This window comes from Diabrotica virgifera, chromosome 5 (genome assembly GCF_917563875.1).
Source record: "Diabrotica virgifera virgifera chromosome 5, PGI_DIABVI_V3a".
NCBI classification, from domain to species: domain Eukaryota; kingdom Metazoa; phylum Arthropoda; class Insecta; order Coleoptera; family Chrysomelidae; genus Diabrotica; species Diabrotica virgifera.
In genome coordinates, this window is record NC_065447.1 from 238,459,144 (window position 1) to 238,477,245 (window position 18,102).

Sequence of the window (18,102 nt, forward strand, 5' to 3'; positions counted from 1 at the left end):
TAATTTGTTTAAACAAATGCGAACGAGGATTGAACGAATATCTGATGAGTCATTCCACCAAACTAATATAGAAAAACTATATCACCTGTTTTTAGACAATTCTTATCCTCTTGCAATGTTAAATCACCTATTATTTAACACTCCATACTCCATCTGTCACACCAACTATTGTAAATAGTTCAAGTCATGATAATGCAGCTAACAACAGAAGTAATTTCATTCATCTCTTTATCATTCATTAGAGAGATTACGCCAAAACTCACACGTATTGTAAAAAACGAGTTAAGCATCAAAATAGCTAGTAAAACAGTGTTAACTATTAATAAACTACATATTTTCAATAATCAAAGATAGATCACCAAAGTCCAAAGGAGCTGTTGTCTAATATAGTTTACAGTATTAATACCATGTATTGATTGTGACTAACAATACATTGGCCAAACCACTAGACGAGTTAAAGATCATATTAGCTCTCATAAAAGTGATTGTGGACTATATCCAGATAGGTGGTCTTTAGCTACACATGTCGTGAATGAAAGCCATACTATGGCCTTTGAGTCTGTAAAGATTTTAGCAAATGAAAAGAAATGAACAAATGAACTTTTTTTGAAATTGCATTTATCAAAATAAACAGACAATTAATAAAAGAACGGATATTAAACAACAAACAGAGATTCCTTCTTGAAATTGACAAGAACTTTAATATCAATATTGATTTTACTCTACTGTTTTCCCTGTCAAATTTCGTATGATGGTGTATTGTGTTCTCATGTCGTGTTCTTGCGCAGCTCTTTGTGACATTTTCAGCATACCATTTACGTAATTCCTTTTATATTTTCTGCCTTCGTTTTTAACTGCTATATTTTTTCTTTGTATTTTCTTTCTATCGCTTTTCCTTCCTTTTGAAACATTTCTTCTTTGAGTGTATTTCTTTCTTCTATTAGTTGTAATGTGTCTCGGGTTATCCGTTTTCTGTTTTCTCTTTTTTTCATACCAATCGTTTCGTTCGAAGTATTTGACATTATGTTCTTAAAGTTCTTCCATATTTCCTCCACTTTCTTCTCTCATTTTATGGCGCTGCTGTTCGGTTTATTTTCAGTCTTTCTGTGAATTCTTTTCTTGTTTACGAGCTTGTTTCTTCTTCTGTTTACATTCCAGTTTTTGTCTTTGGCTAATTTCATCTTTATTTTGGCACTTCCTAGCATGTGGTCTGATCCCACATTTGCTCCTCGTAGGTTCCTAACATCTTGTAGCCAACGTTTCCATTTTGACTGGATCATTACGTAATGTAAATATAATACTCTGGGCTAATTAGCAAAATTCATGGAAAAGTTATTTACCAGCAATTTTATTGCTGGAATCGAATTATAAGATCCTATATATTAATAATATAGGTATGCAAAGTCCGCAGATAGTGTGCTACTTTTTTTATAAACAAAATGGCGCCGACAAATCGTATTTTTTTCAATTATTGCTCTATAACTCCGAAGATTTTAACTTTACAACAAAAACACCCAACTAAAAATTCACCGCAATTAAATTCTGCATAGAGATATGTTTTTCACGATTTGCTCCGACGAAAATTTTCCTCAGAAAATGCGGGTTTTCCTAACAAAAACTATAATTTTCAAATAAAGTTTTAGGTAAGTAATTATTAATAAATAATTAAATAACTTAGTGACATCAAAGATTTCTTGGTATAGATTGTAATTCCAGAAGCTGGTGAAAATTAAACGAATATTTTAGCAACAATTCAATTGTTAATTAACAATTTACGATCGCAATAATAACCAAAATAATCATGATACATTGATCAAACTTATAAAGATTATAAAGATGAGATGCTTGTTTAATATTTTATCGACAAAATATAAATTTTTCTTTTTTTTGCATAATCTTTAAATTTTGAAAAAAAAATAGTTATAATACGTTGGTCTAATTAGTAAAGTACAAAGAAAGGATATTTACCAGCAATTTTATTGCTTTAATTGAATTATAAGATCCTATATATTATTAATATAGGTATGCAAAGTCCACAGATAGTGTGCTACTTTTTTTATAAACAAAGTGGCGCCAACAAATCGTATTTTTTTCAATTATTGCTCTATAACTCCGCAGATTTTAACTTTACACCAAAAATACTCAAATAAAAATTCACCCCAATTTAATTCTACATAGAGGCATGTTTTTCCCGATTTGCTCTGACGAAAATTTTCCTCGGAAAACGTGGGGTTTTCCCAACAAAATCTCGAATTTTCAAATAAATTTTTTGGGCCAGTAATTATTTATCAATAATTATATAGCTTGGTGAAATAAAAGCTTTCTTGGTATAGATTATAAATTCAGAAGCCGGTTAAAATGAAACGAATATTTTAGCAACATTTCAATTGTTAATTAACAATTTACAGTCGCAATAACAACCAAAATAATCATGAGACATTGATCAAACTTAGAAAGATTATAAAGGTGTGATGCCTATTTAATATTTTGTCGACAAAATATGAATTTTTCATTTTTTTGCATAATCTTTAAATGTTTAAAAAAAATTGTTATAAACAAATTAACATTTCTTAGAAATTGTTTATTATATTCTAATTTTAAAATATACTTAAAAATGCGTATTTCATAGGTCTTGAAAATGAATGCTTTAAAAAAAATTTCCAACCATTTGCAAAAAAGTTAGGAAACAGCAAAATAAATATACGATATCTCCATTGTTTATAATTTGTTTTAATTGTTTCAAAGCTTAAAAGTGAGTCTATGGTACAATCTAATTACTACAAAGAATGTCAAAAATTAGTGCAATGGTTATATTTTAATCAAAAATTAAAAAATCTTTTTTTTGTAATTTTTAGCGCGAAAGTAGGCTTGATACAGAGCCGGAGATAAAATGTTCCCTCGAAGCGACTGACACGCTTAAACTCGCGCGAGTTGTGTATGTGGGCGGGTAGCTACGGTACTGTATTATTCTACTTTCGCGCGTGTAAATTACAAAAAAAATATATTTATAATCTTTAATTAAAATATAACCATTAAGCTGATAATCGATATTGTTGTATAAATAATTAGCTTGCACTTTAAACTCACTTCTACGCTTTGAAAGAATTAAAAAAAATTATTAACACCGTAGTAATCGTATGTTTACTTTGCTGTTTCATAACTTTTTTGCAAATGGTTGCAAAAAAGTTTTAAAGCATTCATTTTCAAGATATTTGAAATGCGCATTTTAGCTATTTTTTAAAATTATAATATAATAAAAACTTTCTGAGAAACGTTAATTTGTTTATAACTATTTTTTTTAAACATTTAAAGATTATGCAAAAAAATAAAAAATTTATATTTTGTCGACAAAATGCTAAATAGGCATCTCATCTTTATAAGATTTCAAAGGTTGATCAGTGTATCGTAATTATTTTGGTTATTATTGCCACCGTAAATTATTAATTAACAATTGAATTGTTGCTAAAATATTCGTTTAATTTTCACCAGCTTCTGGAACTATAATCTAAACCAAGAAGACTTTTAAGTCACCAAATTATTTAATTATTGGTAAATAATTACTTATCTAAAACTTTATTTGAAAATTAAAGATTTTGTTTGGAAAACCCGCATTTTCCGAGGAAAATTTTCGTCGGAGCAGATCGGGAAAAACACGTCTCTATGCAGAATTTAATCACGGTGAATTTTTATTTAAGTGTTTTTGTTGTAAAGTTAAAATCTTCGGAGTTATAGAGCAATAATTGAAAAAAACACGATTTTCGGGCGCCATTTTGTTTATAAAAAAGTAGCACACTATCTGAGGACTTTGCATACCTATATTATTAATATATAGGATCTTATAATTCGATTCCAGCAATAAAATTGCTGGTAAATAACTTTTCCCAAAAATGGCCTATTCTCCAATAATCAGCCCAGACTATAATTGCAATATATGTAGATGCATGAGTGGCAATCTCCTGGAAGGAGTAGGAGAACAAAGTAGAACAAAGAACAGTACGAGTAAGAACAAAAAACATTAATATTCATAATATTCAAGACAGAAACTTGAAAAAATATAAGTGGAGAAGCCGACTCCTCATGAACAATGATGATATTGGAATGAGCTAAACTTTATTTGAACGGTTATTCATTTTGTTAATAATTTGAGTATAAATTTAAATAAGTAATATTTCGTATCTAACAAAAGTAATCAACTCTATGAAATATAATAAATATAGAGTAAATACTACAGCTAATCATCCAAGCGAAAATAGACAGCAGAAGGAGTCCAAAGAGGAGGAGACGCTCGTGACTTCAAAACTTGCGGCAATGGTTCGGATTGTCATCTGCCGAACTATTCAGATCTGCCGTAAAAAAAGTCAGAATAGCGGTGTTAATTGCCAAAGTTCGGAACGGACAAGGCATATGAAGAAGAACAATGAAAGAAAGTTAATGTCGTTAAAGAGACGTGGTATTAATTCGACAAACTATTGCTCATAAAAGTGGGCAAAAGATAAAAAATAAATAGCGGTATTTAATACAAAATAGTTTCCTTTAATGAAGCAATTAATATGTGTAAAAGATAAGATCGATTGCATTATTAATTAATAACAATTATTAAACCCATTCAAATGGTACTTATGCTGTGAAATGTCGCCGCTGCTTGATGTTGAATGCGGTACCACCACGGAGCCTTATGACCCGCGGCATTGTTATTAACTCTAATCACATACTAAAACATAATCTCGGTTGTCTGATAACCAACTCTTACTATAATATGCTAATCCTGTGAACGTCATTTTGCTGTTTAATTCCTTTAAGATTGATATATCAGTAGTTGTAGCGTTTTCAGTTTTTCTGTGTTAGTACCTCGGCGTGGGCGTGTGGCGTGGAAAACTATTTTCCTGCTCGTCGTGCGTTTGTTTTTTTATTCAGATGCGTTTTAATTGATGCGGCTATTATTAGTGTAATTTATTGGATGCGACAAGTCTGTGCAGTGTGATCGGTGTTTATAATGTGGTGATTTAGTTGGGCTATGTGAGGTATTAAGTGAAAAATAGTTGGGGTCGAATGGTAGTTGAGGAAAACTTAATTTTATTCCAAGCAAATAGTCCATTCAAATGTTACATTTTTTAGACCTTAGCGTGCATTTTTTTAGAGGACGCACCTTTATTATTTTTTTTATGTGTTAGGAGGGTAAGTTTAAGCTTAAGTTTAAGTTCGTGGAGTTGCCACCCTTGTCACCCATCTGCCATCTTGGAAAAAGTGGTACAAAGGGTTTTCGCGCTCTATCTCGTAAACTAGCAACCCTACAGAAAATTTTATCAGGTATTATTTGTAGCAAATTAAATTGTCTACAACTGTATTCCTATCACTTTTTATAGTAAAATGAAAATTAAAAAAGTTATAAACAAACAACTAAATATTTTTGTACAATTTTTTTCTGGTTTCTAACTTTTTTATGGTCATTATGCAATAAATATTTTTAATAATTTTCATTGCAAATTTTTTTTATTCTGGGATTTACAACGCTCCTAAGTTGACAAAGTTTTGCATAATTTTCATCTGAAAAAAAAAAGGTGCAAAGGGTTTTCCCGATATATCTCGTAAACTATTTAGCAACTCTACAGAAAATTGTATGAGTAAATTATTTGTATTATTACATTATTAAATTATTTATTATTACATTAAAATATTAAATTATTAAATATATATTAAATTATTTGTATTGTTACATTATTTGTCACAAATTAAAATGTAACAAATTAATTTGTCTACAACTTTATTTCTATTACTTTTTATCGTAAAATGGAAAATAAAAAGGTAGGTCAAACTTAGTTCAAGTTTGTGGCGATCCCACAAACTTGTACTTAAGCTTATACTAAAACCCCCTTCACATCAAAAAATAAAATTGCGTCTTCTAAAAAATGCAACCTAAATGCAACTCTTCAATGGACTAAAATAACTTACTAAAATCTACTGTTTTTGTCAATTGGTACAGATATTTATAAACTTTTAGTTAATTTGTTATTAGTCAGCATTTATCAGTAAATAATATATTTTTTATAGTATTGTAATAATATTAGTCATTTTCTCTCAATGGGGCATAGGGCAATCGAATAGATGATTATTCATCAGCTGCTCTACTGACTATGACCGTTCTATGACTCTGCCATAGCTAGTCAGCCTCCCCATTTTTACAAAGTATTTACAAATTATTATTTTAATTACTTCAGATATGTACATTGTACATACATATATTATGTTTACAATCCTTCCAAATTCCATTGAATATTCAATGCCTTCTCTCTTCTCTCCATATTTTGTGAGAGTCTTCAGGCGACTAGGGGAGAAAATCTACCTTTTTTAATTCAAATTTTTACTTTAAATATCTTTACTTTATCTTAATGGTAGGGGAGCCCAAGCGGGGATTTTTGCAGTTACTCGAGCGCGTCAGATTATCATATGGGAAGAAAACTGGTACCCTCCAGATGTACCCCTACCATATATTGGCTCTTAACATAGGGGAGTTCGTTAAGGGGGGCCCGAAAAACAAAAACAAAATCTATCCTTAAAAAAACTCGAAATTGTCAGATTAAGATAAGGTAAAAGTACATGCAAAAGAGTGTATATTTCAAAGATCTGACGATTTGAGCCGGGCGTAAGGAAACGGGCGAGTCCCAAAGTTTCACAAGAAAAAAGCGAATATTTCGCGAAATGAACATCAGATTGAAAAACTGTAAAATACACTTATTTAATATTTTTAAAAAATCTATCGAATGGCACCAATCACGACCCCCCACGGAGGTGGGGTGGGGGTTACTTTAAAATCTTAATTAGGAGCCCCCATTTTTTATTGCAGATTTGGATTCCTTACGAAAAAATAAGTAACTTTTATTCGAAACATTTTTTCGAATTATGCATAGATGGCGTTATAATCGGAAAAAAACGATTGCTGGAAATGGAAAATTAAATTAAAAAATGGCAAGCGCCCACTAAAATGGAAAATGTTACTTAACTTTTTTTGGTTTTAGGACCTACTCTTCACAACCCAATAGGTCTCCAAAGCGCTCGAGTGACTGCACATTTAGCATACTTTGCTCCCCTATCATAATTTAATTAGTAAAGCAAGGCAGTATTTTTAGTATTTTATTTACTAATACTTTTATTAAAAGTGTGATACAGTTTAAAATATTATGTAATTTTTAGTATCAACAACATATTAAGACGAATGCAAAATTGTCATTTTACAAAATGAATAAACAAAGAACTTGCAGAATTACACAAAAGCGATTTTTCGCAAAACAAAACATTTCGTTTGTATTTTCTGGGCCATTCTAAGCAAAAAATGTTCCTAAAAGTTTTTTCGTAAGATGCATAGTTTTTGAGATAAAAGCGGTGAACTTAACGAAAATTGCAATTTTTGAACCCGAATAACTTTTGATTAAAAAATAAAATAGCAATTTTGCTTACCGCATTTGAAAGGTCAAGTCAAATTATACCGGTTTTGATTATTTGCATTGCTAAAAATTAATTTTTTTATTGTCAAACAAAGCTATAAACAAACAGTGTTTCCCGTGCCCAATGCGTGCGTTTTAGAAGAAATTGCCTGTTTGTAGGCGAGCCTACTCCTTCGATTTTAAATGAGAAATGCATTGAAAACATCACTCAAGCACTATGTGTTTATAGTTTTGTTTAACAATAAAAAAATTAATTTTTAGCAATGCAAATAATCAAAACCGATCGAATTTGACTGGATCTTTCAATTGCGGTAAGCAAAATTGCTATTTTATTTTTTAATCAAAAGTTATTCGGGTTCAAAAATTGCAATTTTTCGATTATTTGAAAGTTTAACCGCGTGTATCTCACAAACTATGCATCCTACGAAAAAACTTGTAAAAACATTTTTTTCTTAGAATGACCCAAAAAATACAAAAAAATGTTTTGTTTTGCGAAAAATCGATGTTATGTAATTCCTCAAGTTCTTTGCTTATAACAATCTTATCGACATCCGGATCAACTGTTACCCAAAAAATTCGTGTTTTACGGGTCAAAATACTACATAAAAAACTTGGGTTAGTTCATCTGAATAACGGAGGCCGTTATACCCCCTCTGGCGACAGTTTTATTAGTATAAACTCTAAATTTTTAATTAGGTAGGTATTTTGGTGACAACTTACCTTTTTATGTCCCTAACACACTGTAATTTTTTTTACTTGGAATATTATTTTTTCTCTTATTTGATTTAACTATTTAAAAACACCCTAAATTTAATCAAAAATTTTCACGTCAAAATATCTGTTTTTTTTAATCAGTGCGCTTTTTGATCAATGAAATATGAAATCCCAACTTTGTGATGGTGTAAAAGAATATACATTACTATGTCGAATGTTCTCAACTCTCAACAAATGAAAAAGGAAGCGGAAAAGCTCGAATTTGATTTTTTTGGAGTTTAAATATCTAGGCATCACACTATCTACCTACGGAAAGCTCGAAACAAAAGTGGAAAATCAAGTTAATAGAGCATACAGAGCCGAAGGTTTTCTGAATGACACAATATGGAGAAACAAAAATATCGGAAACGAAATGAAAGGCACAATTTACAAAACAGTCATCAGACCAATAATGACATACGCGGCAGAAACACGACCCGACACAGAGAGGACAAAAAGATTGCTCGAAATAGCGGATATGAAAACCCTTCGAAAAATCGATGGTAAGACTCTGTGGGATAGAGCTAGAAGTCCATATATACGACGTAGATGCAAGGTGGAAAACATTATATTAATATAATATTAATATAATATTAAAACATTATATTAATATTAATATTCGAGTAAGAAACATAAGAGTAGAATGGAACGACCACATAAGCTGAATGACACCAAATAGAGTAGTAAGGGCGGTGAGAGACGGTTCCTTAATGTTCCGCTCATGTCTATACAAAAAGAAGAAGAAGAAATTCTAGATAGTAGTATATGTTAAAAGAATTAAGCAAACAAATACCCCAAACATAAATATATTGCTTACGCACATGAGTCTTAATCATCTCGTTATTTGAATGTTAAAAAACTTCACAATAGATGAGTCGATGTACATCACAAAAAATCGTTTTAATGCCAGATATAAATCAACCCAAGTGATGAAGTCATACTAAACGTGTTTCTTTTTGTAATTCTCTTCATTGACACCAAAATCTATTGTTTTCTAATTTTTTTATTGTTTGTAATTTTGTGAATCAGTCACACGTTACATGACGATTTTGAATAATGATGGTTAAATATAGTCATTAATCACGTAATATTGTGTCTTAAATTCATGTTCGTTTATAGTTACAACAAAGGGAATCGAATTCTAATGAAGTGTACTTTTTTATAGATACAAGAATATTACAAAATGACTCGACGATCACGAAATAGTGGATAGTTGTTAAAGTACCTATAATAGGTAACTTTTTTAATATCCAACGTAAACGATTGACTCAGAAAACAGAATGTTAAGAAAATATGAGGCTATAGTTGGGTTTTAATTTCAGTATTTTATAAATGCCAGAATATTCCACACGGTGCATTGAACTTTGAGAAAAAAAACATAGCTTGATTGGTATACCCGGTATACAGTGACAATTTACCTGTTTAGCAACAATTTTATTACAGCGATGTTGTTAAAGAATAAGGCTATACCATATTAAAAAAATTACTTAAATTAGACAACAGGTTTAGGAGATACGAGACATCAAAAATGACCCATTTTTTGGGGTGCCCGTTTTCACTGACGCGCAGTGTATTTTCACCTACCATATACCATATAACCTTCCCAGGTTAGCTGAACAGACAGGACATGTATTCTGCCCCGCATTATACATCTCCTGAACTGAAACTCGCCTGGAGCTTTTTTTTTTTTTTTTTTTTTAAACTAATATTCATTATGTGAATAATATTATAGAATGAATTAAGGCCTTTATTATTATTATTATTATTATATCTCTTCTTTGTATTATCTCTTTTGTATTATAACTAGAAGATTTATGAAGGAACAAATCTCTTTGTTTTTTTATTATTGAGTTTTCAAAAAAGAATTAAAGAACACAGCTTGATTGGTACACCCGGTATACAGTGGCAATTTACCTGTTTAGCAACAATATTATTACAGCTATATTGTTAAAGAATAAGGCTATAACATTATTAAAAAAATCACTTAAGGGTATAGCCGCAAAATGTCGCCTGTCTAAATGTTCAATGTATTTTAAATGTATTATTTTTTTTTGAATCCTGATACATATTTTTGACAAATTTAAACGCAGAATGAAAGATTGCATTATCTATCACCGAGGGCCGAAAGTCCCTTAGAATAACCAAAAAATTTCTTTTGAATGAGATATTTGAAATTAAGTCACACTAAATTTCCTTTTTTTTTTTTATCCCTGTAACTTATTAAAATAAACATTATAGAAGGTTTCAGGGACTTTCGGCCCTCGCTAATAACGTAATCTTTCATTCTGCGCTTAAATTTTTCAAAAATATGTACTTATTATTTTTCTGAGGATTCAAAAAAAAATAAACACATTTAAAACACATTGAACATTTTCACAGGCGAAATTTTGCGCCTTTGCCCTTAAATTGAACGACAGATTTAGGAAATTCGAGACATCGAAAATGACCAATTTTTAAGGTGGTGTGTTAATTTCTTGGAGTAGTGTATTTGATATAAATATTATTTTATATGAAATTAAATTACGATTGATTGTAATGAGAATCACATTTTACATTTTTTTAAGACTTAATACAGAAATCGTTTTCAAAAAAATCTTAAAATTGACCGAAAAATTTAACCTGTAAATTTTTACAAATTGACGCTTTGTACTGACACCAATTTGCCAGTTGACTTACTTGGCCTGAATCTTGTAAACATTAGTCAAATCTTAAGTGAATTCTGAAACGTAAATAGATAAAAAACAAGTAAAATCCTTTATAAAAATATATTTATTAAAATTCCCTAATAAATATACCTTTTATAAAGGATTTTACTTGTTTTTTGTAAATATGGTATACAGCCAACTACAGGAAAACTTTTTCCTCGTGGATTTTTAAATAAATAAGCTTTATTAATGTTTTGATAATATTTTGAGAAATATTTCCGAAGTAGAAATCGAAACGTCAAAATAAATTTACTTTAAAGTCAAATTGTGGCTTATTCCCAGTGAAAATAGTAAATTGCATTAATATGTCACAAGAAAAAGGCTACAGAAAAATATTAAATGGCTTCGTTGTATGGCATAATTGGATCAGAAAAGGGTTGAATGAAGAAGTGGGATGAATGGACAAGTTTGAATGACCAGCAAGATCTCCCGATTTTACTCCTGTGGACTTCTTATAGGTTATTTAAAAAGCACGATGTATAATATCATTCTTGCTTCATTGGAACTATGACGACGAATAGTGCATGAATGTAGTCTAGTAACCGCTGAAACGCTTCAAAATGTTATGACTATTGCCAAATATCTGGGTGGGCTCTTTTGAAAGGGCAACCCTGTATATATAAACTATCTAGATATAATAATGAAGCAGTCAATTAGATTAATATAAAGATATCGAGTAGGTGTAGGATAATTGCTATTTCAATGTATATTTTCCTTAAATTTTAAGTACAAGGCGCCAACGTACGTTTAACGCCAAAGATGAAAGTGTTGAAGAAAGTTTCTCTCATATTACACTCAACAACCGATAATGATTTTTAAATTCTCACTTATTTTACGGTAATTGACCAATTTTCGTTAATTAATTGGAAAACTGTATCACACTACTTTTATTGAATACCGTCATCCTGCAACTATCGTGCTCAACAGGCGTGACTAAACAACTCACCGCTTGACGAATCGCAGTTTCAAAAAAAGGCTTTTAACATTTTTGTTTTTTCTTATCAAACGCTGGATTTCAAGTGAACTAACGAATATAAGTGGAATGTGGTGTATGTAGTGGTAATGTGTCTTGTACATTGAAGAAGAGTGTTTGTGATGTATTACAACAGATTCCTGAAACCGCCAGTGCAGGCTAAATTGCAGGAACATGGATTGACTAAAGTGGTTCGATATATGGACAGGAGTTGTTGCGACTTGCATAAACGTACTAGGTATTTATTTATTACTAATACAGTACTACTAAGGATTCACACAGTTTTTATTGTCTTTCCCTTCTCTAAATCATTTTATCCATTTTAGATTTCCATCCTCTTTAAGATTTCCATTGCCTTCTTTCCATCATTAGTCCTAAGTAATAAGGTACTCCCGTAAGATGAACCGGGTCAGGTCTCTGACAAGTTTTGTGAGTTCTCTTGTTCAATCACATATTAATCCCTTAATTTGTAATCTCACATTAATCTTCTTAACTTCCTAAATTTTATAGTTTCACCGGGTATATCGATTATTAGCGTAATAATTAGAGTCCTTCAACTTTCGCAAAAACTGAATAAATTGCCAAATAGTGTAAATTCTAATTGAATTTCCTTGTGTTGCAATCGCATCCTCGATTAAATTGTATTGTAAGCTTTAAAGTTCAAATTTTGTTACTCTGATAGATGCATTAACCTCTATGCTGAGGTATACATTATTTGTGAACTTATAAATTAAGGGATTTGGACTCTTTTGACGACAGTCTATTATAAAGGTTTACTTAATCAACACCTGTAGTATAATAATTCAGTAGATGCCAATAAAACCATATTTTTTACTCCACGACTTCAAACATTTATTTAACATCGTCGATCGTGAAGAAAGGGACACAGGGCATTAGAAAAAAATTCGAACCTTATATTACAACGAATTGTCCATCTATGGACCTCCATAACCAAAACCTCTGTTAAATTATTAACACGACTTGAGACCAAAAATACAACATTTTAAAAGTTTTCATCTACCAGTAAAGAGTAAAAAATTTTGAACGAATTTGGAGGTTATTATTTGATAAAACACGTTTAAAGCTTTAAAAGGGCGATTTTTGAATGTTGATTTACTAATTTCTTGCTTAGAAAACTGTAAAAAACCTAAGAATTCTTAATTTTCAATAAATTTTAATAACTTTTGTAAAAATTAACCTACAACCTTAATATTGTGTGGAAAGTTGGTGTGTGTGGTTATAGTGAAAAAAATGTGGTTAAAATTTGGTTAACGATCTTAAATTTGTATTTATTCATTTTTGTGGCCTCCAACAGGCCCTTTTGTAATTTTTCCACCTGTATAAATTCCCCTTCGGCCTCTTGCGGTTTGGAAGTAATGGTTGCAGGCTTTGGTCCCCCAATAGTTCCCCTTGTTTTGTTTTGCCCTCTTCCAACGATAATGTTGCTTGCTGGAAAAGGTAATAAGGCTTCCATTAAAGCTTTTTGATCATTTTCTTTGACTCTTTATGAATCCGGAGACTTACATGCAGTCGTCCGTCAGCTATTGGTTTGGGCCAAGAATCGCCTAACGATGGGTCCTGAGTTCATGACTATTTTCCAATTCGTGCCAATGGCATCTTCAAATCGTCATTTTTAGTGTCTGGAAGGTACATCCGCACTTTAACTTCGACATAGGGCAACTCTCATTGTCCCGATATCAGTCTCAGAGACAAATAGGTCTGGTTATTCTTTGGTGACTGCGGGATTTATCCCAGGAAGAGCAGCTTTGTAGTTGCCGCTGATTCCCTTAGAGGAGGCAGTAGCAGTTCTGCTCTTTTTTGTTAATTTCTCCTTGGGAATGCTTCTGTCAGACTCAGTCCGCCTTAGCAGCATGTGTCATTTAGGCATTCCCTGGAGCCTTATTTTGAGATCTATGAGCTAATTTGATCTTAGAAGTGCCAATTCCCCGTTTCCTCATTTTCCAAAGCATCCTTTTTTGTCCCAGATATTTTTGGCCGAGAAACCTCAAGTCTCTCGTTATCTTTCTCTTACAGAGTCTTCCGAACTGTATCACACTACTTTTATTGAATACCGTCATTCTGCAACTATCGTGCTCAACAGCCGTGACTAAACAACTCACCGCTTGACGAATCGCAGTTTCAAAAAAAGGCTTTTAACATTTTTGTTTTTTCTTATCAAACGCTGGATTTCAAGTGAACGAATATAAGTGGAATGTGGTGTATGTAGTGGTAATGTGTCTTGAAGAACAGTGTTTGTGATGTATTACAACAGATTCCTGAAACCGCCAGTGCAAGCGAAATTGCAGGAACATGGGTTGACTAAAGTGGTTCGATATCTGGACAGGAGTTGTTGCGACTTACATAAACGTACCAGGTACTTATTTATTACTGATATACTATTATTGGATTCCCACAATTTTCATTGTCTTTCTCTTCTCTCAATCATTCCCTCCAATCTCTATCTGGAAGGTTTTTGTTTCCATTATTAATCCAGAGAAATAAAGTATTCTCTAGACGAGTTTTATGGGTACCTGATTATTTTTTCATATTCAAAAAGCTGGTATTTTTCACAAACTAAAAAAACATTTTTTATGGTTCTTAAAACTAATCTCTAGCATTTTGAATGTATTCAAGTTTTTTTTGAGATGTTCTGTTCGTATTAGTGATCGGTATAGAGTAAGTATGGATGTTGTATCATCCTTCCAAGAGGTATTTGACAGCATGATTACTCGGTTAATTCTGGGTTGACAAGAACGTAGATTGGTTATGTGGTTCTCCCATTTTAAATTACGTTCAGAAGAAAGAACCTAAGAAATTTGTTTCTTTTATCTGTTTCAGGATAACTCTTATAATATTTCTCTTTGTTACAGCAAACAAGGTGGTAGCAGTGCGAATATCAACAATCAAGGTATACACCACCTCGACTCCAGCATCAACCATCCAAATTTATCTAATGGTAACTTAGTGACCAGAGGGAAACCACCAACGACGAAGCCTTTGAACGGAACCAACCTGTCCAGTTATAGGTGAGCATTTTTTAATACCTAATAAATATTTTTTACAAATATCAGATTATCGTATTAAGTAAGGGGATGCCTCTATAATTAGAGCACGTTTTATGGATTATTACACTTTCGTGCCATTTTGTTGGTATTGTCTCTTCGTTCCATACAAGTGTCATTAGTTTGTGAAATTGTCTATGTTGAGTTTCTCCTCGCCAGTTATAGACCAGGACGCATCTGTAAAAATATTAGTACATTTGGATGTTGAGAGGTGACTCATATTTTTTTGCAGAAATTGCTTGAAAATAAATCATATAATAATATTTGAGTAATCCTCCCACTCAAAAAGGTCCGGAACATTGTTTAAATAATCAAAATGTCAAAAAATGAAGGAAAAATTCGATTTTTTTTCTTGTTTTTTTGATTATAACTTTAAAAGTATTCATTTTAGAGAAAAGTTGCATCGACATAAAAGTTGCGTAATTAAATTTCCTACAATATAGGATTAACTGAAAATTTTAAAAATTGTACCTTTGTTGCAAAATAGCAGTAATTTCGAAAAAAAACATAAAAAACAATTATTCCCAGTTTATGTTTTTCAGCCATTTATGCTACACTTAGGACCTTCATATTTCACCCAGAATAACTTTATGATATGATAAAACAATACTGTAAATTTCATTAAGATCGGTTTAATATGCAAAACTAAAATCGGTTATCTACCACGGCGTCAGGAATTTTTTTAAATAAACATTAATTTTTGGTGCTACGCGCAGGACAACGGATACGTTCGCTCTGATTGGGCATTCCAATGACCTTTGATAATGATTGATAAATTTTAATTTTTAGTACATTTCGAAATAAATAAATAAATTTGTTTATTGCAAAATAAAAACACATACTCTGTCTTTTGAAATAACACTTTTTTTAGCAAAAACTTTCTTTGTTCATAATATATTTTAACTTAGAAAATAAAAGTGTAAAATAATCAAATTAGTTTGATTTTTGTGGAATTAAAATATGAACATACAACAAAATATAGAGTAAGAAAATAATATATTAGATAAAGATTGGAAGAAATTTTGGTGGAAATCAACTTGTGTGAATCGAACACCGCTGTCCTGCGCGTAGCACCAAAAATTAATGTTTATTTAAAAAAATTCCTGACGCCGTGGTAGTTAACCGATTTTAATTTTGCAAATTGCAAATGAAAGGTATAGTATTCTTCTATTTGTAAAAAAAATTAACTTGCTACTTCCTTTATTTTCAGTCCTGCTGCATTTTGAAAAAATGAATTTTTTTTGCGAAAGCTGGATTGCAAAATTTATTTTGCAAAATCTAATGAACCGATATTAACTAAATTTACACTATTGTTTTATCATATCATAAAGTTTTTCTGGGTGAAATATGAAGGTCCTAAGTGTAGCAGCAATGGTTGAAAAACGTAAAATGTGAATACTTGTTTTTTTATGTTTTTTTCGCAATTATTGCTATTTTGCAACAAGGGTAACAATTTTAAAAATGTTTAACCAGACTTATATCGTAGTAAATTTAATTACGCAACTTTTATTTTAGTGCAACTTTTTTCGGAAGTGAATACTTTTAAAGTTATAATCAAAAAACGAAGAAAAAATCGAAATTTTCCTTTATTTTTTGAAATTTTGATGATTTAAACAATGTTCCGGACTTTTTTGAGTGGGAGGATAACTCAATTATTATTATATGGGTTAATTCCAAGCAATTTCTGCAAAAAAATTAGAGTCACCTCTCAACGTCCATCTCAAAACAGATCCGCCCTGGACTATTAATGAATTCAGCCGGTATATTGTCAGAGCATGGAGCTTTTGCGTTTTTTAATTTGTTAATTGCTGGCAATATTTCGTGTATTTTCGAGTTCTCTACCGGTAGGTCCACCCCACGTTTAGTAAATTTTTGAAATATTCTTACCGTTTGAAGCAGCTTCTCTTCGTTGATCATTATTTCATTTCTTTCGTTTGACACTGATTTGTAAAATGCTCGACTATTTGACTGTTGTCTATTCCTATCAATTTCTTATATTACTATTTTGCGTAGTTCCTTTGTTCTCTTTTATTAGTTTTCTTGTTTCCGTCGTGATGTTGTATAGTTTTCTTCACTTTCTGTTGTTTCTTGTTAAAGCATAGTGTTTCGCTTTTTCTGTCTTCCTTGTAGTTTTTCTTGGTATTCTTTATCAAACCATTCTGCTATCTCTGAATTGATTTTTCCATTTGTTGCCACAGTCTTTCGACATCATGCTTTGGTCTACTAGATTTAGTTTATGGTTGTTTCATTTCCGGTACGTAGTTTTCTCGTATTTCTTCTTTTTGCATTTTCTCGACGTTCCAATGTTCCGATGTCCCAATACTTCGTTCTTTTTAAGTTTCTGTGATGATATTCTGATTTTTTGCTTTCACTAGGTAACGATCTGTATCTCTATCTACTCCTCTGACGAATCTTACACCCAGAACATTACTTTCATGTCTAGCATCGATAATTATATGGTCAATTTGCTTCCGTGTAGACCAGGGCATTTAGCACTAAAATCATCTAGAAATTAGCTAGTTTTTGCATTTTATTCAGGATGATGTCAGGAAAAAAGTCTACTATTATACAGGGTGTAACAAAAATACAGGTCATAAATTAAACCACATATTCTGGGACCAAAAATAGTTCGAATGAACCTAACTTACCTTAGTACAAATATGCCTACAAACAAAGTTATAGCTCTTTACAAAGTTACAAAATGAAAATTGATTTTTTCCAATATATCGAAAACTATTATACATTTTTTATCGAAAATGGCCATGTGGCATTATTATGGCAGGAACATTTTAAAAAGAAATTATAGTAAAATTTGTGCACCCCATAAAAAATTTATGGGGGTTTTGTTCCCTTAAACCCCCCCAAACTTTTATGTACGCTCCAATTAAATTATTGTTGTGGTACCATTAGTTAAACACAATGTTTTTAAAACTTTTTTGCCTCTTAGTATTTTTTTGCTAAACCAGTTTTAATCGAGTTGCGGCTTCTTTTTTAATATATTTACATAAAAATTTTATGGGGGTTTTGTGCCTTTAAGTCCCCGAAATGTTTTGTGTACGTTCCAATTAAACTATTATTGCGGTACTATTGGTTAAACACAATGTTTTTAAAACTTTTTTTCCTCTTAGTCTTTTTTCGATAAGACACCTCTTATCGAGATATGGCTTCTT

At 31.2% G+C, this 18,102-nt stretch overlaps 1 protein-coding gene across 8 annotated transcripts in view; it reads left to right on the top strand.

The window, feature by feature from the left end:
• The window catches only part of LOC114329587 (WD repeat-containing protein 47), a 313,869-nt gene that overhangs the window by 137,731 nt on the left and 158,036 nt on the right, over positions 1-18,102 (top strand). For 4 of the 8 annotated variants that reach the window (XM_028278747.2, XM_028278744.2, XM_028278745.2 and 1 more), the window contains one exon: positions 14,741-14,896. In XM_028278747.2, coding sequence (XP_028134548.2) covers positions 14,741-14,896 — 156 coding nt within the window. Of the gene's footprint in view, positions 1-4,808; positions 5,053-11,824; positions 12,109-13,971; positions 14,245-14,740; positions 14,897-18,102 lie in introns of those variants that run through there. The other 4 variants (XM_050651831.1, XM_050651834.1, XM_050651835.1 and 1 more) reach the window with 4 other exon arrangements.